This window comes from Xyrauchen texanus, chromosome 41 (assembly GCF_025860055.1).
Source record: "Xyrauchen texanus isolate HMW12.3.18 chromosome 41, RBS_HiC_50CHRs, whole genome shotgun sequence".
Classification (NCBI taxonomy): domain Eukaryota; kingdom Metazoa; phylum Chordata; class Actinopteri; order Cypriniformes; family Catostomidae; genus Xyrauchen; species Xyrauchen texanus.
This window is the reverse complement of record NC_068316.1, coordinates 12,964,602-12,989,454: the sequence shown is the minus strand read 5'-3', so window position 1 is coordinate 12,989,454 and position 24,853 is coordinate 12,964,602. Positions and strand designations below refer to the sequence as shown.

Genomic DNA, 24,853 nt, shown 5'->3' with positions numbered 1-24,853 from the left:
CAATACGATTGAGTAACTATGGGATGTGCTGGACCAATAAGTCTGATCTATGGAGGCCCCACCTTGCAACCTACAGGACATAAAGGATCTGCTGCTTACGTCTTCGTGCCAGATACCACACGACACCTTCAGAGGTCTTGTGGAATCCATGCCTCGACGGGTCAGAGCTGTTTTGACAGCACGAGGGGGACCTACATGATATTAGGCAGGTGGTTTAAATGTTGTGGCTGATCGGTTTATGTTGTAGACTAAATACTTGCTTTGAAATGAAATTAAGGGTTTTGTTGTTAAAGAGCACCCTCTGTCTATTCTACAAGGGAACTGCATGAGTGAGTTCATGGGTTTGAACAAGCGCTACATTGAAGCAAAAGATGAGGGCTTCCAGCCTTGAGAAGCAATCTCCACACGGCCCTGATGCCAACTGTTTTGAGACTAACAGCACAGCCAGTTTAAAACCAGAGAGAGTTGCTGAGGGCACAATGGTAAAGAGAAAAAGTATGTTTAAACCTTGCTTCCAGTGTCAGATATGAAGTGGAAATTATGCGGTTATCTTTTTCATATATATGGATCAGTTAATCACAGCAGTTTCATATATTGATACTAAAGCAATTTTGAAATGTTTAGTTAAACAGATGTTTTATGTTGGTGTGATGATAAACATTCTACTGGAGTGTAACCACTTAAATAAAATGGCATAAAAAAAAATAAAAAAATGATTTCTTACACATCAGTAAATTATGGAGCCCCTTGGAGGACAGGATTTTTTTTTTTTTTTTAAATAGTTTGCATCCCCTTGCTATAAGATTGTGTGCCCTTGCAATACATTTTCTGTGGTTTTACTATAATAACAATATTTTAACCTTGATATTTGTAATGAAACCATGGAGATAATACAGGAAAATACTATGGTAATAAAAATAAAAATGTTGTGGTTATGGTTTTACAACCAATATCTATTTGTAGTGAAATCATAGTACCCACAAGAACTACCATGAAGTAGTAAAAGCTTAAAACCATGGTTTCCACCAAAAACAAAACATAGTTACTGCATTTTAACTATAGTAAAACCACTGTTACAGTCTAAAAACAAAACATGGTTAGCCTGCAACAGTCTAGTTACTAGGCTACTATATTACTATAGTAAAATTATTTCCATCAAAGTAAAACCATTGTTAGCCATATGGTAAAACCATTGTTAGCCATATAGTAAAACCATAATTAGCCATATAGTAAAACCATAGTTAACCATATAGTAAAACCATAGTTAAACTATGGTATTTGTATAGTAAAACAATAATCATAAAATTATGATTTTTATTACCAGTTTTCATTTTCCTGAATAATCACTTTGGTTTCACTTTATATATCATGGTTAATAATAAATTTATTGCGAGGGAACAAAACATATTGCGATGGCACGCAAACTATTGCAAGGGAATGCAAAAATATTTTGGAAAACAAATTCCCGCCCGGTCCACGAACGGTCTCCTTACATTAGTCTTCAGTCACAGTGACAAAGGAATTTTCAACAATAAAGAATTTATTTGATAATTACAAGTAATATTAGATACAATAAACTGTTGAATCAAAAAAACAACTATTTGCTCTCAGGATGACAGTTTATAGGGGCGCTCATAGTTCCCTGCCTTAATCTTGCACTCCCTTTTGTCCTGGAAAACAAGAAAAATCTGTTTCAAATAGCTGTGACTTATTGCAATTTGTTATCTTTGCACATGTAACACTTGATTTCAGGATATTGTTTATTTCTACATAATGTCAATAAGCCTACATATCACACAGTGAATAAGTGCAAAACTGAACATGAATTAATACAGCTCTCAGAATCAGATGAAAAATTTATTACAGCTCACCCGGTCAGTCTTAAACACAAAGTACAAGACGAATAGGGGTACAACTCCAAACAAGGCACCCAACAATGAAGTTTTAGGAGTTGGTCTGAAGTTGGGGTATACGTTGCTGGTGCGTGCATATGTCCACCTTGTAAGAGCAGGATCCTCCTATGAATAAACAAACATGCAAGTGGATCACTCGATCTTATCAAACAAACACGGCTTGAACATGTCATGTTGCCCGTTGGAAACTGTCCATGGCGCAGTTTGGAGTATTCCAACAGGATAGTAGTATTCTGTATAACAATACTATATAATCTTATAGTAATTTAAAGGGATAGTTCACCCAAAAATAAAATTCTATCATCATTCACTCACCCTAATGTTGTTCCAAATCCCTATGACTTTCATTTGAGGATCACTTAGAGATTTAGGCAAAATGTTAGCCTCAGTCACCATTCACTGGTATTTAATGAAGAAGAAAAAAAGATGAAATAAAAGTACATTGTGACTAAGGCTAACGTCTCATTTTATGTCTGATGGAAAAAGCAAGTCAAATGGGTTTGGAGCAACATGAGCAAATAATTCTCACTTTTGAATGAACCATCCCTTTAATACCTCGAACCATGTGGACCAAAACAAGCTGCCAGCAACAACTGCAAGCGAGCACTGAAGGTCACTCATTAACGGTTCAAAATATGACAAAACTGACTTCTAAAATACGCATGTATTCTAAATAAAAGTCTATAAACATTTTATTACAGTGTGTTCTGGATGCGAAATATAGAACTATATTAACTGTTTTACTCCGAGCGAAAATATTTGCAGACTATAATAGATCTCTGTCTTACAATAAGCTCTTTCCGGTGAGGATTGTTTAGTTGCACCATATACTGCCTCTTCAGGCTTGCCTTTAGCGCCGTTCTCTCCTCCTCAGCCCGTCGGTAATCAGGTGAAAGATTGAAATATTCGGCTGGATCTAATGTTTTTGGCCTTGTAGCCAGAGGAGCCTCTTTGTAGTCCGCCATAGTTGCGAACTGCACAGAACACGCCCACTTAAAGAGAAATCCGATTGGCTGCGAGTCCTGCACAAGAGTCTCGCGTTATTTCAGAACGTCTCATCAATAGAAGTGTGCGTTCCATTCAGAAGTGATCATCCCTATGCCCAATAAAGACTTTACCATCCAGCGTGACAGCTCTGGTTCCGAATAAAACATTCGGAACTCACCCTTTAGGTCATTTTTTTTAATTGGAAATTCTGTTTAAAGGGATCTCACAGCATGGCTATCATGATTGTGCTCCTTTCGAAGTGACCATCCAAAGCTGCTTAATTCCTTTTGGAACGCAGGTAAAGTTTCGTTCTATTTCAATAATAGGCACTGACATTAAAGGGATAGGTCAACCAAAAATGAAAATTCTCTCATCATTTTTTCACTCTCATGCCATCTAAGACGTGTATGACTTTCTACCTTCTGCTGAACACAAACTAAGATTTTTTGGAAGAATATCTCTGCTCTGTTGGTCCATACAATGCAAGTAAATGGTGATCAGGCCTTTGAAGCTCCAGAAAACAGATAAAGTCAGCATAAACTTAATCCACCAGACTTCAGTGGTTAATCAAAGTCATCTGAAGTGATCCAGTTGATTTCGGGAGAGAACAGACCAAAATATAACTCCTTTTTCACTGTACATCTTGACAGCAGTCTCCTTAGGGATCATGATTTCAAGCTCGATTACACTTCCTATAGTGCCATCTAGCGCTCTGTGCATGTGTTAAGCACTAGGAAGTGTAATCGAGTTCGAAATCATGATCGTGCCTAGAGACTGCAATGGCAAGATATACAGTGCATCCGGAAAATATAGAAAAGGCTTCACTTTTTCCACATTTTGTTATGTTACAGCCTTATTCCAAAATGTATTAAATTCATGATTTTACTCAAATTCTACAAACAACATCCCATAATGACAATGTGAAAAAAGTTGTATGAAATCTGTGCAAATTTATAAAAAAAAAATATGAAAAAAAAAAGAATCACATATCCATAAGTATTCACAGCCTTTGCCATGACACCAAGAAACGTTCACAGAAGTTATAGACAGAGAGATGATAGACAGACTGGTTAATTGAATGTATTAGAATCAGGACTTGCCAGCATCCATGAAGGTTTTTCAGTCTTTGTTGCTATCCTGTGCTGGGTCACCACTTGACCTTCATTCTGACTGATTTGAGGGAACTAGCATGAATCAAGCACAGGCATCTCATCTGAACAAGGGAGATAGAGGGAGGTGCCAATATCCATCGTGGCCAGCAGATGGGGCTATAATGTAACAAAAGTGCTTAGAATTGGTCAAAGTTCAACGAGGGACACAACCTTAGTCTTACCTTTGTTAATATCCAACAATTGCTGGTACCCAAATCCATCTATTCACTGGCATATTTGAGTATGTGTGTATATAAAAACAAAACAAAAACAAGAAAAGAGAATTTTATCTAAAGAATGCACTATGTACAAAATATTTTTCATGATGCATATTTCATGCAACTGATGTGTATTATATGCATAAAAATAACTTAATTACTCAACAAAACTGAAAGCATTGGTCAATGCAAGCAGTTCATCGACCTCCTGCTCTGAAACTGGATCTGGTCCAATCTGTTCCAGTGAATTTATCATTCTTTGTGCTGATTTCTCCTCCAACAGAGCTGTTTCTCTGTGCTTAGTACTCACGAACAGGAGTCCTTCTGCATACCTATGCACAGGTGAGAGGATATTTGCATGCTTTAAAAAGCTTTAAGCCTAAAGTGTAAAATCAATACAATTTATATATGTGTATCTATGTTATGTATACATACATTTTCCTCATCTATTACATTTTTAGAATCTTCTTTTTTCTTGCAACATCTTGTCATTGATGGATTTTGCAGTGATGGAATTCTATTTTCTTGCAATTGGTACTTTGAGTAATTGGGTCTTCAAACATGGAAATCTTTGACAGGACACCAAATGACTGATAGACAAATAATTCTCAGTCATGCAAAATAAATAAATAAATAAATAAATAAAAACTGATTGTAACTATATAGTTTAAATAGCAAATAACTAATAAAAAATAGCATGAAGAATCAATTAATATTGTATTGTATTGAATGATTGAGTTCAGTGAATTGATATCCAAATGATAAAGTGTCCAAACTGGAAATATCACCTTGCAAGATGAAATCCTACAGCCATTATTCTCCACCCGTTGGTAACACCCAGAGTGATCATCATAGATCATCTGCTGGCCATTATGGATCTGTCTCAGAACAGGTTTCTTTAGCAGTTCATGAGTGTAATCGTTGGAGGCACACATGTCCAATATTGGTGCGCGAGTGTAGATTTTATAGCAGGTGTTGGTGGAAAGGCTGTCTGGAATATTTACAAATGTTTTGAAATTTGTCTGTTTACCCCATAATTACTTTCCAAATAGTGTAACCTTTTACAGCACACCACAACAACACATCAGCAACTCTAAAATGTTCTTCAGCACAAATAATAATGATGGACAAATAAATAACGCTAGCACTCAACCCACCCAGTCTAAATCTGATGAGGACCCCTGAAGCAGCATACAGAATGTTTGCCTAAAACAAAACATTCATGCATACAATTTTATAAAATATCTAAATTAAACTTGACTTGCACTGTTTACATAATCTCTGCAGGTTTAATAATTCTGAGGAGACATGGTTTTTGATTATGGAAGCTCAAAAGCTTCTTAAGATGCTTGAAAACAGCAATATCCTACACATGACAAGCAGAGGTATGTGCTGATTTTTATTGGTGTATTTAACCATGTTAGAGGAAAAAAATTACTTAAATGTAACACCACTAACAACATGTGCTCTCTGTGCTCTTTGAATGATCCATCTGTTGGACAAGAATCTCAGCATTCCCTGATGCAGTATCCCCAGACATTGTGTAAATCCTGAAGGGAAGAGAAAGATTGACAGTCTTTTCTATTGTTTAACTAATTTAAAAGTGAGAATATTACATTGTGTGTGTGTGACAAGGAGGAGGGTGTTGCCGGCTGTGAGGGTGCATGCCCTCCTCCTTGTCAGATATAGCTTTTCATACCCCTCAAATGAGTATGCAAATTTTAGCTTTTTCTTGCTCAAGCTTGAACATATGCTGCTGAAGGACAAGAAAAAAATTACTTTTATTCTATGAAACATTTACATGGATAATTACAATTGCATTAGTCTAACAAAGCTAAAGGAGTTCTAAATTCTGCTCAGGAAACATGGTAACTTTTTATCTAAGACTATATAAAAAGCTCTGCACCTGCAGTGGGCTTTTTACCATGCCCGGGAATGGGGAAATTGGCTCATCTAACTAGAGGCCTGCTCAAAATTCTGTGTAAAAAAAGTCAGACTAAATTATTTCTAAACAATTTCTTTAATATTTTCAATAATTTTATATTTCTATATTCATAATTTTATATTTAAGACATCTGTTTCATAACATTATTTATACAATTGTATTTGCTGTGTAAATGTATTTATACCTGCTCTAAGTAGTATTAACCATTCTGTGTAAATACACTAAAATCTTCTGTGCCACCTTTGCAGTGTAAAGATGGCTGATGTTGTGTATACAGTTGCTTTAAATAACGACTTCCATTGATCCCCCCAAAACAATACTTACTGAATCTCTGGAGTCCTCTTCATTCTGGAGTTACAGAGTATCAAAAGTCAGATATACTTGAATTTCTAGGTTTCTGATAGGTAGATATCTACCCATGTGCCTAATGGAATTAGACGGCTTAAATGGAAGTTTAAATATCTTACTCCAGCATATTAGTGTGTAGAAATCTGGGTCAATAACCCCCCAGAGACACATCAAGACATTCAAATCCGTCTCTCAGTAGTTTGCCCCTGTTGAGGCTTCAAGCAAAAGCTTGACTTTTATCTTTATGATGCTAATAATATCCGAAGCAAATTCAACTTCCGGTGAATATAGCAAAGCAAAAAGCAAACAACAAAGTGTTTGAACATATGTTCACAATGACTCAGTAGAGGGAGCTAAAAGTGCTGAAAAAAAATGAAGCTTTTCGGAAATATGACTTAATTTCTTTAAGTGGACGGGTGACAAGTTCTAGAGCCTAAGAACCGTTTCCAGAGCAACGTGAAACTCATTAACAACATCCAAGGGTTAAGTAGATTTTTATGATCAGTCTCAGTGAAACTGTCATAATCTTACCATTACACGTTGTTTAACTGGATTTTACTGTTATTTTTCAGTTAACAAAGTAAAGATTTGGTTTCAACAGAGACCTAGTTGCGCAAACTCCGTCATGCAGCAGTAGTAAAAAGATAAATACAAAAGAGCGCCAAGAGCGGCGCTTTCAAGGGAGGTATAACTGTATTGCGTGAAATTACATTTAATTTGAAAAGATATAGCAAGTTGTGGCATGTCACGCAACGCTGTCAGACTGATTTATCAGCTGTGTTAAGGATTATCTTTACTCAACTTGAGGCACAGACACAAGCTATATAAATACGTTTTAAAAGTTACTTGTTTTATTTACAATTCAAATACTTAAACATTTTTGCACTGTGATACATTTTTGCAGGGATCAACATTATTTTATGACACTGGTTGTTTAATTTCAACATAATATCAATACTAGTCAATATATTATGTTCTTTTATTATTTAAATATAACAATTTCCTGTTAGAAATTAAGACATTGAAGAAATGACCTTACCAAAAAAAAAAAAAAATCTCTCTCTCTCTCTCACGTTTGTATCACTATATAAGTGAGGACATCTCATAGACTTCCATTGATTTCATAGCAGGCTTATCATAGCAGATTTATGAGCCTTTTTTACTAGTGAGGTGTCGGGACCACCAAAAATATCAAAGCGACTTACAGGGACAATCCCCCTGGAGCAACCTGGAGTTAAGGGCCTTGCTCAAGGACCCAACAGTGGCATCTTGGTGGTGCTGGGGCTTGAACCCCCAACCTTCTGGTCAGTAACCCTAAGCCTCAACCACTGAGCCACCACTGCCTCCATTACATTTTCAAAAAGTTCTCACAAATATAGTGAAACCTACGCACGCACGCACGCACACACACACACAGAGAGAGAGAGAGATAAATTGCATTTGTGGTTCAGTTCCTAAGTTGGCAGCTACTAATGTCTGTCAGAAATTATACATTTTTGTGTCTGACACGCTGTGCTTTCAAATACCTGTATGAATTAGCCTATGAACTGCAGGAAGCAGCCCACTACAAAAGGATCAAGATATTAGAATTCAACATGTAAAAGCCTCAAGATCCAGAAAGTATCAAAACACCTCACAAAACAACATTAAATTGTAATGTTAATACATTCACGATTAAATAAAATATTGTTATGCTCAAGCACCAGACAAGCTCATAATAATAATAATAATAATATTTATGTTTTACACATAAAAATATTAAAAGTGCTCTATGCTAATTTATTTTTAAATAATAAGAATTCCTTCTTTTATTAAATGAGCTGTGCTGCAATAACTAGATGCTCTTACAATTTAGGTTTGATCTGACTGAGAAATAATGTTGCTGTAGTTTTAATACATTTGTCATAGAAGACCTAGTACACAGAAAACAACCAATTTTTAAACATCCAGTACATATAATCAAAACTACAATAGCGATTAAACTGAACAATTGGAATACTTTCCACTAAAGTTCTGTTTCTACCTCATCACCATCATCAAGGTAGTATTCATCATCAGTTGTGGTGTCAGAACTAGACTCCTCAAAAACAGTCCAGCTGGCTCTGTAGCTCCTTGATGGCAGAATTCCACGAGGAGATAGATTCTCGGGAGTTGTTCGGATGGGGGAAGATATAGCAGGAGCCTGAGACATGCGCCGGGATGAAGGGGAAAAAGGTGGTGAGGGAGGTGGGGTTGGGTCTGCATCTCCCAAAAAGTCAGAGGAGTTCTCCTGTTTATCTCTAGTCCATAAATGGTCATATGGCAATGTACATCCAGGTTGGGTTTGGTTACTGGTAACATATTTGGCACCATAGCCAGTGGAATTGCTATTATTTATAGGAGAGTCACATTTTGTAAAGCTCCCCTTACTGCTGAAGTCCTCTAAACTTGAGAGGTCACTGATGCTACTTGTTGAGATACGTTTAGGACATGATGGGCGGCTTGTAAACACACTGCTGACCGAGAAAGACCGCCCATTATCCAGACCGTACTTTAAATCCGCACATGAGGAGGACAATCGTGTCCGCATGAGGTTTTGCTGCACAGTACTTTTGGAAATGCACAACTGAGGGCCATTGTCAGACTCACAAAGTGAATTACTTTTTTTGCTCAGTGGACTATAAAACACATTGTCATTCCGAATGTCTTCTGAATCAAAATCAAACAGATAAAAGGGTGACGGAGGACCAACAGAGGACTTTTTGTAATGTGGCAAGGTGGCAGAACGGTTCATAACATGGGGTTTTAGCGTGTGTGGGCTAAAGCTGCTGCCGCTAGACCGGTTTCCATTTTCATCACCACTCCTCTTGTGTGGTAGTTTTAATGGTGACAAGTACTCCAAAGAGGGTAAAGATGCTTCATCTGTGCTCAAAGATGACTTAGGATGCTCCCACTGACTCCAAGAACACTTATATTCATCCTTAAACCTGTTGTTTTGATCTACAATCAGTGTATTTTTAGATTTAGATAATGTTAATGGAGACGCTGAATCCAAACAATGAAAAGATGCTTTATCCACGGTCAAAGATGAGTTGGGATGCTCCCACTGGCTCCATGAAATGCTTTTGTCATCTTTACACCCATTTTGCTGATCTACATTTAGTGTATTATCAGATTTCTTTAATTTTACTGGTGGCAATGATTCTGAAGAGGGAAAAGATGCTTTATCAGTGGTCAAAACTGAGATAGGAGGCTTCCATTGGATCCCAGAACCCTTTTTTTCATCCATATTCCTGTTTTGCTGGTTCACATTTAGTGTATTCCAAGATTTCTTACATTTTACTGGTGACATTGATTCTGAAGAGGGAGAATATGCTTTATCAGTGGCCAAAGATGTTTTGGGGGGCTCCCATTGGATCCTAGAATACTTTTTCTCCACTGTCATATTTTTTTCCAACTGCTCAGTGTCTGAGGGTTGCTGAGTGGAGGTCCTACTCTTTTTTGTGACTGTATCAAGAGTGTTTTCTAAACGTTTGACACTAAATGTCAATTTCAAGCGATTTAACATCTGGTCAATCCTGCTGCTTGTTTTAAATACTGGCGAATTTCTTTTGGTTTTTAAATACTGAGGGGGAACCACCTCTTTGTCTGGCATGGGATCTAATGTGACATTGTCTTTCTTAACCCGTAATGCAAAGATGGCTCTCTTTGAACTGGGACTTTGGATTTCCTGCAATCTCTCATGCATGTGCAAAGCATTAATCTCCTTCTCAGCAATAAGTGGGGTCTCACTTTCAGCTGTGAGCTTATTAGAAAGTGAATAAGTCTCTAACTGTCTCCTGTGCTTGGGATAAGCATTACCCTTATCAAGCTGAAGTAACTTTGAGCCATCATTTTCCTGTACAGGAATGTTGTTAGGGCCTGTGCAATGCTGCCTTGGGTGTGTGGTTATATTTGTGCTTTGGCTTTCCATGACAAAACTTGCATCAGGTACAGTTTGTGAGAGGCATGGCTGGGCAGGTTTGTGATGATCTAAGGCACATGTATAAGCATTTTCTGTCCTCTTATCTCTTTCAGGAGAAGCTAGCTGTTCCTTTGGTCTCCTTGTGATGCTTGTGTATATGGAGTGAGAAGAGGTTGGATCACCTTTTATAGGGTCAGCATGTATGGTTGCAGTATCCAATGTAGATCTGTCATGTTGTTTGGGCGCAGGTGGAGAGGACAGTCCTTGTATAGTGCTGTTGAGGGCAGGTCTTGAGGAGATTAGGGTAGAATATGGAGAAGTACTGAGACGGGGTGCCGATCTCCTTCCAAAATCAGGAGGCAGAGATTGAGCTGGAGTTATAAGAGCACTGGAGCCATTAGAGTCTCTTTTTGATGCTTTTACCTGTGACTCGACTGGGCTTAGGTCAAAAGAAAATCTCGATACAAGGGGTTCTCTGTCACCATGTAGTATTACGCATCCATCTTGCTTAGGAGAGGAAGAAGTTAAAGCTCTCTGCAAGTGGGAAAAAGGGGTGGAAGGGGAATTAGGGCTAGAAACATTTGGGCTGGACTCTCTTAGGTATGAATAGATGCTCTGAATTTGAATCCCTCTAATAGGTCTGCTTGGCGAGAGAGGACTAGAAAGCTCCATTGAGCTTTGATTTGACAGAGAATGTTTCTTAGAGTCCAGATATATGTGCCCCCAATTTGTTGTGTTATTTCGATCTACAGAGGAGTTCTCTTTCCTGGGTGAGAAGTTAAGCCTGTCTGTGAATGTTCTCATGCTCGAGTTGCTATCAGGAATATTTTGCGTGCTTTGTGATCTTTTTAAGTTTCTAACAGTTTGAGGATAATCCAAGTTAACATTATTTTTCTCCTTGGTAGAAATTGTGTTCAGATTATGCAGCTTTGTATTGTTAGCTGTACTTTGTTCCACTTGATCACTGTTCTCTGTATTGGAATATTTTCTCAAATTAACTAAATGACAATGCTGCTGAGCTTTGACAATCCCAGGTTGGCTGGAATTGGTGGGGGACAGTTTGAAAGGCTCCTCTTCAGCTCGAACAACAGAACCCCCTGGTTTCTTTAAAATGTCTGTCCCTGTTTTTTTTATCAACATTGGTTTCTCTAATGCCACTATCCTCTTAACTCTAGGCGAAGAAGGGAAATGGCTTGTGTCTAATATTCCCATTTTTGATGGTGTGTCTGGAAATGGGTATGACACCAATGTTTCTCCAGTTTGGTCATCAGGGGTAACGGAAGGGTTGTATTGAGCATTCTTCAATATACTCCTGCGAGGCAATGTAAGGGACCTAGTTATCTGTGAATCCATTTGTGTGGACTCAGCATTGGACCTTCTCAAATTTGTCCTCCTCAAAGAGAGTAGAAGGCTGCTTGTTGTGGGCTTGGAGCTCAATGATTTGAAAGGTTCGTTTTGATCTTCAGTATTTGACATTGTGTACCCTCTATGTTCCTCAGAGGGTGGCAAATTGAGTATCTGACCAGTGTCCAGAGATGTGGGAACACGGTGTAATTTTGCATTGTGGTACAAAGTGCCTCTGTATGTGTTTACAGAGGAAGATTTCACCATGGGTCTTTTTGACTGAACTGCAGTTGTGACATTTGGGGAGTTGTTCTCTTTTTGGCAGTCTAGAGTGCTGTAGCTGGTCCCAGCAGTAAACTGCATGTCACTGTCATTGGACATGTGCTCAGCTGGCAGCCTGTGAGTGGCGATAAACGGTTGTTGCAGACGATCCTGGCGGAATAGGATAGATGGGTTGACACTCTGTCCGCAATTTTGGGGTTCATGCTCTAGCTCACTGTTGCCTAGTTTGGGTCTTCTAAGACGGCCACTCCAAGGTGGAGCAAGAACTGAGACCAGGGCAGATGATAACATGTCAGAGGCAGGATTGATGAGACCGAGTTCTGGCTCAGTGGTACTTCCAGAATGAGGGGCGTGAAACGATAAGTCCTGGTTTACAACTTTTAGACCACTGTCCTCTCCAAGGGAGGTCTGATTATTGTGATACAGTAGAGTTGTTGGAGTATGCTCTCTATGACTGTCACTGGCTCTAGATTCCTTGTTTGCAATGGAGCACTTGCTGACTTTTGTTTGTATCTCAAAAGGAGGTTGAGATGAATGTTTCTGTAAGTCACTGTGGACTGTTTGCATATGTTTATGAAGGCCTATGTTGTGCTGTATTCCTGTGTCTTGTATCTGGTTAGGTATGTTAAGTCCATGTTGATTTTGCAGAGTGGAAATGCTGTCATCATCCAAGGGTACTTTTGGCCCATCCTTTAATAATTCACCATCTGATTTGTTACAGGTTGGTGAAATTAGGTCCTTTAGCTGTCAGAACAACCAACCAATACATTTTTTATTAGTGTCAGTTAGTTTAAAAAAATGACATATAAGCAACCACGTGGCTTTTTTAACTTTTTTACGTTAACTCCAGACTTGCATGGGAAAATTGTATGGAATGCTTCTCACATACATTTGAACTATTTGAACAAACCACCACTCCCATTCCATAACTCTCTTTAAACAAACAGTTCAACTTCACATTTGAGCTTTGCATTCCACTGACAAAATATACTTTATAAAAAGTTAATTAGATAGAAAAAATATTCAAATGAGTAGATGAAAAGAAAAGATGCCTTGATTTTATATTTACATTAGATTTACATATTTACGGTATCTTTTTAGAATTTGAAATGGTCTGATTCACATGATTCCATCTTTGTTTTGATGCTTACCTCTGTGTGGTGTTGATTAGCTGTTTTCTTTATGGCTTCATTACTGTCAAATTGAGAAAATAGTTTTTAATAAGCATTTACTGTACACTTTTAAACAATCACCTTGTAACTTGGAAACTGGAATAAAAAGTTTGTTAGATTAAATATTACCTTCAAGTTACATTTGATATGCATAATCACACAGATTCATAAAGAAAAAAAAAAACAAAGGAAAACTTTCACAAAGATAAAAAAACATTGAGGAAAGCAAAGCTCTCACCTAACTCAATGTTTCACACGCTATGCTTAGTCCTCACAAATGTTTTTTCTACTTTAACGCCTTTCATTTATTCATTACGACAACATGGGGATCAAGATCAACAGCATTCCATCCTTTCACTCAGTTTAAGCATTTTAGGAGTACACAATTGGCCTGCCTTGAAGGGAGGGGTCCATGGTTATTACAGTGTTTTACATCTATTAACCCATACAGTCACAAGCACACGTACTCAGAAAACAAACACATCTTTGAACTTGTTAGTTAAATCGAAGATTTTGAGCACAATTACAAACATCCCAAAAAAGCAGTGCAGTCAAGAGTTTTGTAAATGATATACTATAATACTTCACTCTTTGCGTTTTGACACTTTTGAACTTGTACTTGCATATGTATTTATTATGTATCCAAGTAAAAGTGAAACACTCCTGTAACATTTGAACATGTGAACACACCTAGATACTGTCCTGCCAAGCAGCAAATCTAAGGATACACAACCGTTAACATTATGCTTTCTTTCACACCCATTAAAACATGACTTATCACTATATAAGGCCTGTTATGGCCAGACATGGGTCTAAAGGGCGTTTGCTCCTCTTGCAAGGACTTAGCAAATTACACACAAAGTGCTATGACATAATTCATAGGACAAGAGATATTATTCTGTACATTGTAAGTGTTTTGATTGGAAACAAATTTTCTTGTAACGTTTACTAATAGGGAGAGGTAAATTAAGAGTTTAGCAGTGAATAATATAAGGTGCCTAGTTTATCATTCACATTGTTTACTGAACTCATGCATAAACTGAGCTAAACTGCATGGTTATGAATTGGCATGTTCACCCATACCAGTGAAAATTTTGAAAAGTTTTGAAAAGACCATGACACTCACAAGTCAATCTCAACCGGCAATGTTTCTTCAGTGTCCTCCACTGTGTCTTTTTTGTTTCTTTTGGTGGGAAGACTGATAGATATGACGGTAGTGAATCTGGTAGATTCCTTTTGATCCGTAGATGTACTGTTGGAGTCTTTTTTAGATCTGAGCAGTATTAACTGCCTGATCTGTACATCTGTTAATCAACAACCCCAAACAAAAAGTGTTACTAGCATGATAATATATAATTTACATATAACCCCAATTTCGAGTTGGGACAGCATGAGAAATGCTAATAAAAACTAAAAGGATGATTTGTAAATTATGTTCAACCTTTGCTATATTGAAAGCACTACAACTACAATGTGAATTATTTTTTATGTTCTGTAATTTCAAATTAGATGATTGCAACACACTCCAAAAAGTTGGGACAGTCGAGTGTTTCTGTAAAACTTCAACATTTCTTCTAATAACACTTATTAAGTATTTGGGCTCTCAGGACACACGTTTTTTAAGTTTAGAAAGTGGAATTTTCTCAAAGTGCTGGATTATTTGCTGAAGCAGCTGTTGGCAAATTGACAAATCTCGAATAATCCTTGCTCTTGAAGGACTAGGCTGTTTTGGAGGCTCCTTATACAGTCTACAGTACTATGACACAATTGCCTCACGTTTAACATCTCCTGTTTCACATCGCCTTGTTATTTCAACTTGTCAAATTGTTATTAGTCTTAAATTTGCCTCTGTCTCAACTTTTTTGGAGCATGTTGCAATCATCTAATTTGAACTTACTGTACATTTTCAAATAAAATTAAATCACATGGTAAAAAGCATCATATAATGTGTAGTTGTAGTGCTTTCAATATAGCAAAGGTTGAATATAATTTACAAATCACTCCTTTATGTTTTTATTAGCACTTTTCATACAGTCACAACTTTTTTTTTGGAATTTGGGTTGTATATATAGTGGCCTAAAAGTATTTAGACACTTTTGCACACTTAAGTCACTCCTAAAAATGTATCAATTTCATTGCATTGGAAGCAAAATATCAAACCAAGTGGCATCTGCAAACAAATGAAGCAGGACTAAATAAGTTTAGACATTTTTTTTTACTTTCAACTAACTGGTCCCAAGATCAAGTTCACAAGAGGTGTACTGTCCTAGCAGAGTAACCACATATGTATAATCTCATTAACTATACACATTTCATAATGTTTTTTAGCAAATTTTGAACTATATATATATATATATATATATATAATATTTTATAATCTAAATCCTAAAAAATACTCTGTGTGTCTGATAGTAAGTATATGATCTGGATAAACATACATCTGCAGCTTTTCTGTTGGCCTGTTAAGTGCGGTGGCTGTGAAAACGTAGCAGCAGTTTCTGAATCGTTCTTACTGTGGATGTGTTGAGCAGATTCTTCAGGATGTAACTTCTCGTGCCCACTTATATTCTGAAAACTAATTAAGCATTGGCATTAAAATAGCATTAAAAAAACAATTCAAACTGCAGAGAGACGGAAACTCTCTCAATGGACACAGGAAATCAACATGTCAGGAACTATTTAGTAAAAACATGACTTTAAGGTTAAATCCCATCAGCTCAAAACACTTCTGAGGTGAAAATGATTAGTTGCCAAGTTGATGGGAATGGTTTAATTTATTTCTAATATATACCGTTGAGAATTTGAATTCTGGTAAAACATTTTTAGAATGACCTAATGAGACAACATGCAAAGGGTGTAACAAACTGCATAATATCTTAAGAACTACCATAAACATGTTAAACTACCATAAGGCATGTTGAGCTGCAGCACTATGCAAAAACATTCAGCAAGAGATAACAAAACTCATGAGGTGTATTCTTTTGTTATGAAGGTGTGTAGTTAAATAATTCAAAACCATTTAACAGATCCAAGCAAATACATTATTAAAGATTATTTTGTAATTTTACATCCCCTCTTTAATCCCTGGTTATTTAATTAGGCATTTCTGATTGTGTGCTGGCTGACAACAGGTACTTATTACATAATTGGGGTGGTGCCAGACAAGGGATCAATGCAGGACACACAGACGAAATCAATGATTTACGTTGAATCCATCGGCATCTTATAAGTTTTTGACCCTCAATATAATTAATTATTAACTTAGACTGACCCGATTTACTTTAAGGACATTACAATTGTTAAAAAATGTCCACTATAAATAACATAAAAGCTTCGACCTGTCCAGTTAAAGCTACGAACACAGCCATAACGTCCAGCATAACAATGTTTTCTGCAGTGGATCCTTGTCACCTCCTGAATAGGATTAGGTAAATAGGAAAATTTATACGTGTGTGAGAGAAACAGCAGTAGAAAAGATATTTAAAGTGAAAGTAAAAACTTTGAAACTTTTCACCTACCGTGTTTTGTAAATGTGTGTATTCAGTCTCTCATGATTTGAGGCGACACAAGACACACTGGCTGTTTCTCCGCTTTGACAAGTTGACTGCTGTAACTTCAGCTCATGTGTTGTCATTATAGATTGTATCTTGCTCAGTTAGTTTGGTTACCTCCCCTTATTATTCCCTCCGGGCATCCGCTGTACCTTGTAGCACCCTCACTGTATATTCCTCCGGTTAAAGACAGACCCATTATACTGACGAACGTATGACCAGACGCCGCCCGTCTTGTGTTTTTCCCCACCCCACTGAAGTGAGTGTTTTCAAGAAGAGAGCCACGGAAGTGTAGCGTGAGGCTGTGTTTCAACGACAAACGGTGTACTTTGAATTGTCAGGTTTATTGCGAGAAATATGGAGACAACGATAAGCATAGATAGACTGTTTGATAAATATTAGAAATTCTTTTTCTTCTTCTTCTTCATCTTTTGTGCATTTTTGAAGCGAAATGGCCATACTTAGGCCTATAAATATTAGCCTGTGCACAGATAAAGAAAAAGGTTAAAAGACGTTACTTTTACAAACGCATTAAATTTTTCTAACGCATATAAGCCAATACAATTCATTTTTTTCTCGAGGGGCTTATCTAGTGATAACAAGTGATAACTGAATAGGTGTGTGTTTCCACCATTATCCGATAGATGGGATCATAAACTAAATGTGTAATCTGAATTCTTTTCAAACTTCTTATCAAACATTTTTAAGACAAAATAATGCAGCATTAAAAACCTTGTTATATTTTCTGTGTTATTAATAGGGTTGTTATCCTGGCCCTTTAAACTTCCTGGACACCTGATCAATGACCGAAAAATATATTGCTGGCATCATACAAGAAATAAAACATAGTATTTATGATTGTTTACTCCTTGTTTGGAAATTATGAAATGACCGCATGCATATCATAATTCAATCAAATAATAACATCAATACACACAAATATTTTAGCTTATTTTTAAGATTGCATACTGTATATATTTAAAACAATTACTTCAAAATGAACTGATAAATGTTTAACAAAATTAAATACAATTTTGTTGTAGATAACTTTTTTTTTTGTTTTGTTAAAGATAACTAAATTCAATTTGATGGATTTTTGGTATGAAATTGAAGTCTATTTGTGTATGTGTGTGTGCAGGTTTAACATTTTATTTACTTACACTCACCTAAAGGATTATTAGGAACACCATACTAATACTGTGTTTGACTCCCTTTCGCCTTCAGAACTGCCTTAATTCTACGTGGCATTGATTCAACAAGGTGCTGAAAGCATTCTTTAGAAATGTTGGCCCATATTGATAGGATAGCATCTTGCAGTTGATGGAGATTTGTGGGATGCACATCCAGGGCACGAAGCTCCCGTTCCACCACATCCCAAAGATGCTCTATTGGGTTGAGATCTGGTGACTGTGGGGGCCATTTTAGTACAGTGAACTCATTGTCATGTTCAAGAAACCAATTTGAAATGATTCGAGCTTTGTGACATGGTGCATTATCCTGCTGGAAGTATGGGTACATGGTGGCCATAAAGGGATGGACATGGTCAGAAACAATGCTCAGGTAGGTCGTGGCATTTAAACGATGCCCAATTGGCACTAAGGGGCCTAAAGTGTGCCAAGAAAACATCCCCCACACCATTACACCACCACCAGCCTGCACAGTGGTAACAAGGCATGATGGATCCATATTCTCATTCTGTTTACGCCAAATTCTGACTCTACCATCTGAATGTCTCAACAGAAATCGAGACTCATCAGACCAGGCAACATTTTTCCAGTCTTCAACTGTCCAATTTTGGTGAGCTCTTGCAAATTGTAGCCTCTTTTCCCTATTTGTAGTGGAGATGAGTGGTACCCGGTGGGGTCTTCTGCTGTTGTAGCCCATCCGCCTCAAGGTTGTGCGTGTTGTGGCTTCACAAATGCTTTGCTGCATACCTCGGTTGTAACGAGTGGTTATTTCAGGCAAAGTTGCTCTTCTATCAGCTTGAATCAGTCGGCCCATTCTCCTCTGACCTCTAGCATCAACAAGGCATTTTCGCCCACAGGACTGCTGCATACTGGATGTTTTTCCTTTTCACACCATTCTTTGTAAACCCTAGAAATGGTTGTGCATGAAAATCCCAGTAACTGAGCAGATTGTGAAATACTCAGACCGGCCCGTCTGGCACCAACAACCATGCCACGCTCAAAATTGCTTAAATCACCTTTCTTTCCCATTCTGACATTCAGTTTGGAGTTCAGGAGATTGTCTTGACCAGGACCACACCCCTAAATGCATTGAAGCAACTGCCATGTGATTGGTTGATTAGATAATTGCATTAATGAGAAATTGAACAGGTGTTCCTAATAATCCTTTAGGTGAGTGTATATAATTATATTATTTTAGTCATTGACCACCTAAATTACCATTGTGTCCCCTGTGAAATTTCTGATGCCCCCCGCACCAACGCTGAAACACAATCTAGGGGGACCAACCCAAATGATTTCCTTGCTGTTGCAAAACTCATCACCACAATGTCCCACCAACTGCCCCAAGTTGAAAGAGCCCAGCCCCAAGTCTGTATGATTTTCTGGTGCCATGATATGGTTGGGGCATGTTGCTATGTGGTTGTTTAGGTGTTCTGAGTGGTCAATAAGGCTTTGATAGGTGGTTGCTAACTCTGTAAAAAATGGCTGTAAATTTTACGGGCCAAATTCTTACAGCAATCTGCTGTGATTCTTAAATACAATAGATTTCTGTTAAAGTTATCAGATTTTCAACAGATATCAACTCTCGGCATACAAAACGCAACAATGGTGACAATTAACAAACATACTTTTATGTAAAAAAATAAATGCTGAACATTAAAATGCAAGTAACTTAGACTGCAACAAAAACAATGTCAAAATAAACCAGTAAATAGTAAAAAAATTCTAAGTAATTTCTTCATGCTGCAGTGCATGCTGGGAACTTAGCTGTTAAATTTCAACAACAAAAGATAGTATTTAATTTGAAAGCTATTTGCAGCTAAATACAGTTATATACTGTAACTGTAAAAAATGTATCTAGCTGTTAATTTCAGCAACAGCAAGACACCGTTAATTTTACAGTAACATGCTGGCAACCCTGCTGCCAGTTCTTCACTGTTTTTTAACGAGAACATTTTTAACAGTGTAGGCGGTTGCTTGGGTGTTCTTGGTGGTTGCTAGACTGTTGGTAGGGGGTGGCAAGGGTAGTCTGGTTTGTTTCTAGGGCATTACTAGGCAGTTGCTAGGGTGTTCTGTGTGGTTGCTAGAGTAGAGTGTTTGTCTGACAAAGAGAGAAACAGTTGCCCACCCTAAAGATCAAAATGCCAAATATCACATCACCGCTCCTAATTGTTGGTCAGGCTTTCTGCTGATTTGGAAAAGATTAATAGGCCTAGTAGATGATTTCTAATTATTTTATGTAGATATACTACAGGCCATAAATTAGACTCATTATTAGCCCATTGGCTAAAGGCAATTACACTTAAGCCAGATCACATATGCTGCATTGCTTACGTGTGTGTTTGTGTGTTTGTGTGTGTGTGTGTGTGTGTGTGTGTGTGTGTGTGTTTGCTTTCTGGGATGGATAAAATAAAAAATAAAAAATAATTGTGATAAATAATTTTTATGTGTGCTTGGAGGGAGGGTGCCATTAGCAGTGTTCTTTAAAGCTGTGGTGTTTATTTCTAGACACAACCAAAATATTCAGACACCATGATAATAAATATTGTCATGGAGTGATGTGACTGTTGATCCATTATAGCAAAGCAATTTAATCCTGTAATAAATTGTAAAGTTTCAATTAACTCTGTTGATTAAAACAGAAGCCAGTATAGTTCATTAGGACATAACAAGTATGATAAATTCATCTGTAGCCTTATGTATATCTGTCTCTCGGGTTTGTTGGCATAGGCTCAGTTTGATCATATTGGTGGTTGGGTTTAGTAGTCTATTAGTTGGAAGGTTTACATATTTCATTGGTGGCTTGTCATCTGCTGTATAAGTCATCCACCGTTGCTGGAAAATGCATTATCTCCTGCAGAGTTTACGACAAGGCCAATTCATAACTGTGAATTGATTTTCTTAAATGCTAGCTGCAATATGGCAGTGCATTCAGAGCACGTATTGTGGAGGTTAGCATAATTGAGTTTTATATGTTTCTAAAATAGTAATCACAAAACATAATCAGTAAATTAGGCTTAGTATATTGAAGTGAATCCTTTTTGCTACATTTTATCAGTCAGTCAGTGCTTAACAATAAAATAGGTTCACACGAGACCACTTCAAAAAACACATTGATATGTGTATCTAATATAGATTTGTGCGTGTTATGTCTATTGGCTATATGGATATTGGTAGCAGATCTGTTTTAGCATTATATTATTAGCAGAGATGATTGAAGTGGATGACATGGTACAATACTCATCAAACACCATAATTTTCTTGATGGTAGTTGTGGTGTACCTTTGATGATCACTGCATGAATAACCTTCGTACTGCTTTCAATGAAAGTCAGGGCACTAGCTGAGCAATTCTTAAGCTTTATGAAAATGCAATAATATTAAACTGATAGACATTAGAGAATAGTTTAAATGATCACTGAACTGGATGACTGCATGATTGTCACATACTTTCAAGTATGGTTCAAGCTAAGAATTATTTAGCCAGGTATTACTAACTATGACTACATAATAATGGAGGACAGAGGATAATTAAAGCGAGAGAGGGTGATACTCTAATTGATGCAGCATTATCTGCAGCTATCTGCAGTTAATGCAGTTCCTTTGTGGCCTAAAATCTGCAGCTGACCAAAGATGCCTTGAACTCATTAAGCACCAAGAACATCTTTATTAATTGACAAGACTATTGTTTAATTAAAAACCCAGAACTCTGTCATTCTGCCAGACTGAGAAGACGTTTGAGAGGGGATGCCTGCCACTGGTGACTTAGAGGTTAATCGTGGCAGCAGCCTGGCAGCATATTGACTTTTGGGTAATTATACTTAAGTGGTGACTAGAGGAGGTAAATGGCAGTAACGTATTATCTGTTTTGATGGGATGCATTCTTAGAATCAATAAGAGTCCATTTGTGTAAATAGGGCAATTTAGGGAAAAATACACCCCTGTTCCTGGCCCTAACAGAAGTCACTCACCCATACTACCATACTGAAGCTCTCTACTTCTTTTCCTACTCTCTCATATAGTAACATTAAAACATGGAAGGTAAAAAGGGAAAACAGCAGTCATGGCAACAACCTTTCTTAACTTTGCCAGATTTCCACTCAAAATAACTTTATTTATAAATAACGTTAATAACGTTTTAATAATGCTTACACATACAAGGAATTTGTCTTGGTGACAGGAGCTTCCAGTGCACAACAATACAAAAAATACAATACAGAAACAGCAGCAAGACATAGAAAATTAAACAAAATTATTATACATACACGTACATACACACAGACACACACCTTCATACATACACATACGTAGTGCAAATCTAATACAAATCCGTTATATAAAGTACAAAAATACAATATGTTATGTACAGTGCAAAAAGTTGTTTTTTCCCTTTGTATGTAATGGCAGAAGAGGATATGTTGGATAATATAAATAGACTAAACTGTGTATTGCACATAATTATTGCTCAATGGGGCGGCTTTGACTGTTTATAAGATGGATAGCCTGAGGGAATAAACTGTTCCTGTGCGTGACGGTTCTGGTACTCAGAGCTCTGAAGCGTCGGCCAGAAGGCAACAGTTCAAAAAGGTAATGGGCAGGGTGATTGGGGTACAGAGTGATTTTTACAGCCTTTTTCCTCACTTTGGAAGTGTATAGTTCTTGAAGGGGGCAGGGGCAACCAATAATCCTCTCAGCACTCCGAACTGTCATCTGTAGTCTTCTGATGTCTGATTTTGTAGCTGCACCAAACCAGACAGTTATTGAAGTGCAGAGGACAGACTCAGTGACTGCGGAGTAGAACTGTTTCAGCAGCACCTGTGGCAGGTTGAACTTCCTCAGCTGGAGAAGGAAGTACATTCTCTGCTGGGCCTTTTTCACAATAGAGTCAATGTGTGTCTCCCACTTCAGGTCCTGTGAGATGGTAGTGCCCAGGAACCTGAATGACTCCACAGCTGCCACAGTGCTGTTTAGAATGGTGAGGGGGGACAATGTTGGGGTGTTCCTCCTAAAGTCCACAATTATCTCCACCGCTTTGAGCGTGTTCAGCTCCAGGTTGTTATGATTGCACCAGTGAGCCAGCCTTTCAACCTTTTTTCTGTATGCAGACTCATCGTCATCTCAGATGAGGCCGATGACAGTGGTGTTGTCTGCAAACTTCAGGAGCTTGACAGAGGGGTCCATGTTGGTGCAGTCATTGGTGTAGAGGTAGAAGAGTAGTGGGGAGAGCACACATCCCTGGGGGGCACCAGTGCTGACTGTACAGGTGCTGGAAGTGAATTTCCCCTTCCTCACAAGCTGCTGCCTATCCATCAGAAAGCTGGTAATCCACTGACAGATAGAGGTGGGAACAGAGATGTGGTGTAATTTAGTCCGGAGTATAGCTGGGATGATGGTGTTGAAAGCCGAACTGAAGTCCACAAAAAGGATCCTTGCGTATGTCCCCGGTCTGTCCAGATGTTGCAGGATATGATGACTGCATCATCCACCTGTTTGCACGATAGTTCACTAGATTTAGATGCCATTACATAGCATTGTGTGAGTAACAGATATAAAATTGTTTATGAACTGATAATATGCAGTTTTACTCGTGATTTGTGTGAAAGGGAAAAAGTAATTTTTGTTGTGTCTATATTGTTTATTTCACCAGGAAACTGGTGCGAAACAAACATCAAGCCACGTTAAAATAATGTATCATTTTGGTATAGTAACATGATTCTATGAGACCGTTAGTTGAGAATAGATTTTTTTGGCATCTGAGATATCTTTGTTATTAAAATGAGGATAAGAAATATCAGATCTTTCAAAAATAAATCTGATCACGTTGCAGTAAGTCAGTATTTAACATACAGATTCTTGTTCAGTTATTTGTGAGCCAGGTTGACGTGTTTGTTTTTTTGCATGTTTTCATGAGCTAGTCTACTGCAGCTGGGCCGCCCTCTGGCTCTTGCAGGAATTACTGATTACATTAATTCTGGTATGAGCACCCAGTCACCAGCTGATGTCAGCCTAGAGAGCCAGTGCCTTTTGGGACAGGAAGGCTGTTGGGGAATTCAATGACCTTTTTAAGTGATGAGGGAGAGCAGAACGAGAATGCAGCATTGCCCATTCGGGTCTCAGAGGGGTCGTAAAGGGTTTAGCTTTTTAAATAAATACTTTTTCTGGCTGATTTTACAGCACTTTCAATTTTTTTCAAGGCCTTTTTACTCTAGTTATTTCAGGATCTCTCCTCAATTTGCACACAAACACCCTACAAGATGAAAGAATAAAAGCAGTTTCTTGTGACGGATGTGAAATTCTCCTCTAGATGTACCAAAAACTGGGTTTGCACAATTTACAGGGCAAAATCACTTAGACTAACTCTTACAGTCAATCAATTGCATTTACATCTATTGCGACTCGGCCAACCAGACTCTCCCTTGGAGACAGCCATTAATTGGCTTGTGCAGTGGTATGGACCACTGACCAGTCCCAATCAACTCATGTGAAGCGTTCCTAATAGGGCACTAATACTTATGCAAGGCAAACCAAACTAACACTTACAATATCCCAGAAGTGAATTATGGGAAAAGATGATACAGGTCAATTATCAGTTGGATATGTGAGCTATTGGATTCAAAAGAACATTTAGACTCAACATGCGCATAGATCTGAATCCAGAAACTCTTAAATGAATCCCAGGCACTCTCTCTCCTTAATGTTCTCTTTATCTCACATTGCATAACTGTAGACTTTAATCCAATCAGCAAAGAGCCCGTTCTCATTTAACCAGAAGGCTTGAGGGGCCCATCATACACCCTTGGTGGGATTAGCCAT

The 24,853-nt window shown here is 37.8% G+C and overlaps 2 protein-coding genes across 3 annotated transcripts; both read right to left on the bottom strand.

The window, feature by feature from the left end:
• Nucleotides 1-1,522: 1,522 nt before the first annotated feature.
• LOC127634569 (NADH dehydrogenase [ubiquinone] 1 beta subcomplex subunit 4-like) lies at nucleotides 1,523-2,898 on the bottom strand. The gene is made up of 3 exons (XM_052114184.1): nucleotides 2,702-2,898; nucleotides 1,872-2,018; nucleotides 1,523-1,670 (listed from the first exon to the last, which is right to left on the bottom strand). Exons 1-3 carry the CDS (start codon nucleotides 2,876-2,878, stop codon nucleotides 1,608-1,610), a joined length of 387 nt encoding a protein of 128 aa, XP_051970144.1. The 5' UTR covers nucleotides 2,879-2,898; the 3' UTR covers nucleotides 1,523-1,607.
• A 4,501-nt stretch (nucleotides 2,899-7,399) lies between these two features.
• zmp:0000000991 (uncharacterized) lies at nucleotides 7,400-17,043 on the bottom strand. Of its 2 annotated transcripts, none has more exons than XM_052114066.1 (5): nucleotides 16,822-17,043; nucleotides 15,742-15,878; nucleotides 14,430-14,607; nucleotides 13,283-13,325; nucleotides 7,400-12,875 (listed from the first exon to the last, which is right to left on the bottom strand). In XM_052114066.1, exons 1-5 carry the CDS (start codon nucleotides 16,935-16,937, stop codon nucleotides 8,568-8,570), a joined length of 4,782 nt encoding a protein of 1,593 aa, XP_051970026.1. In that variant the 5' UTR covers nucleotides 16,938-17,043; the 3' UTR covers nucleotides 7,400-8,567. The 2 variants fall into 2 exon arrangements, with proteins under 2 accessions (XP_051970026.1, XP_051970027.1); XM_052114067.1 differs by having other exon boundaries at nucleotides 15,817-15,878.
• Nucleotides 17,044-24,853: the final 7,810 nt, after the last annotated feature.

Coding starts and splice junctions, on each gene's coding strand:
- LOC127634569 (XM_052114184.1), bottom strand. CDS start 2,878: ATGGCGGACTACAAAGAGGCTCCTCTGGCTACAAGGCCAAAAACATTA. Junction 2,019..2,701: donor CTCACCGGAAAGAGCTTATT/GTAAGACAGAGA, acceptor GTTTATTCATAG/GAGGATCCTGCTCTTACAAG. Junction 1,671..1,871: donor TTGTGTTTAAGACTGACCGG/GTGAGCTGTAAT, acceptor CTTGTTTTCCAG/GACAAAAGGGAGTGCAAGAT.
- zmp:0000000991 (XM_052114066.1), bottom strand. CDS start 16,937: ATGACAACACATGAGCTGAAGTTACAGCAGTCAACTTGTCAAAGCGGA. Junction 15,879..16,821: donor ACACACATTTACAAAACACG/GTAGGTGAAAAG, acceptor ATGCTTAATTAG/TTTTCAGAATATAAGTGGGC. Junction 14,608..15,741: donor CCAACAGAAAAGCTGCAGAT/GTATGTTTATCC, acceptor GTTGATTAACAG/ATGTACAGATCAGGCAGTTA.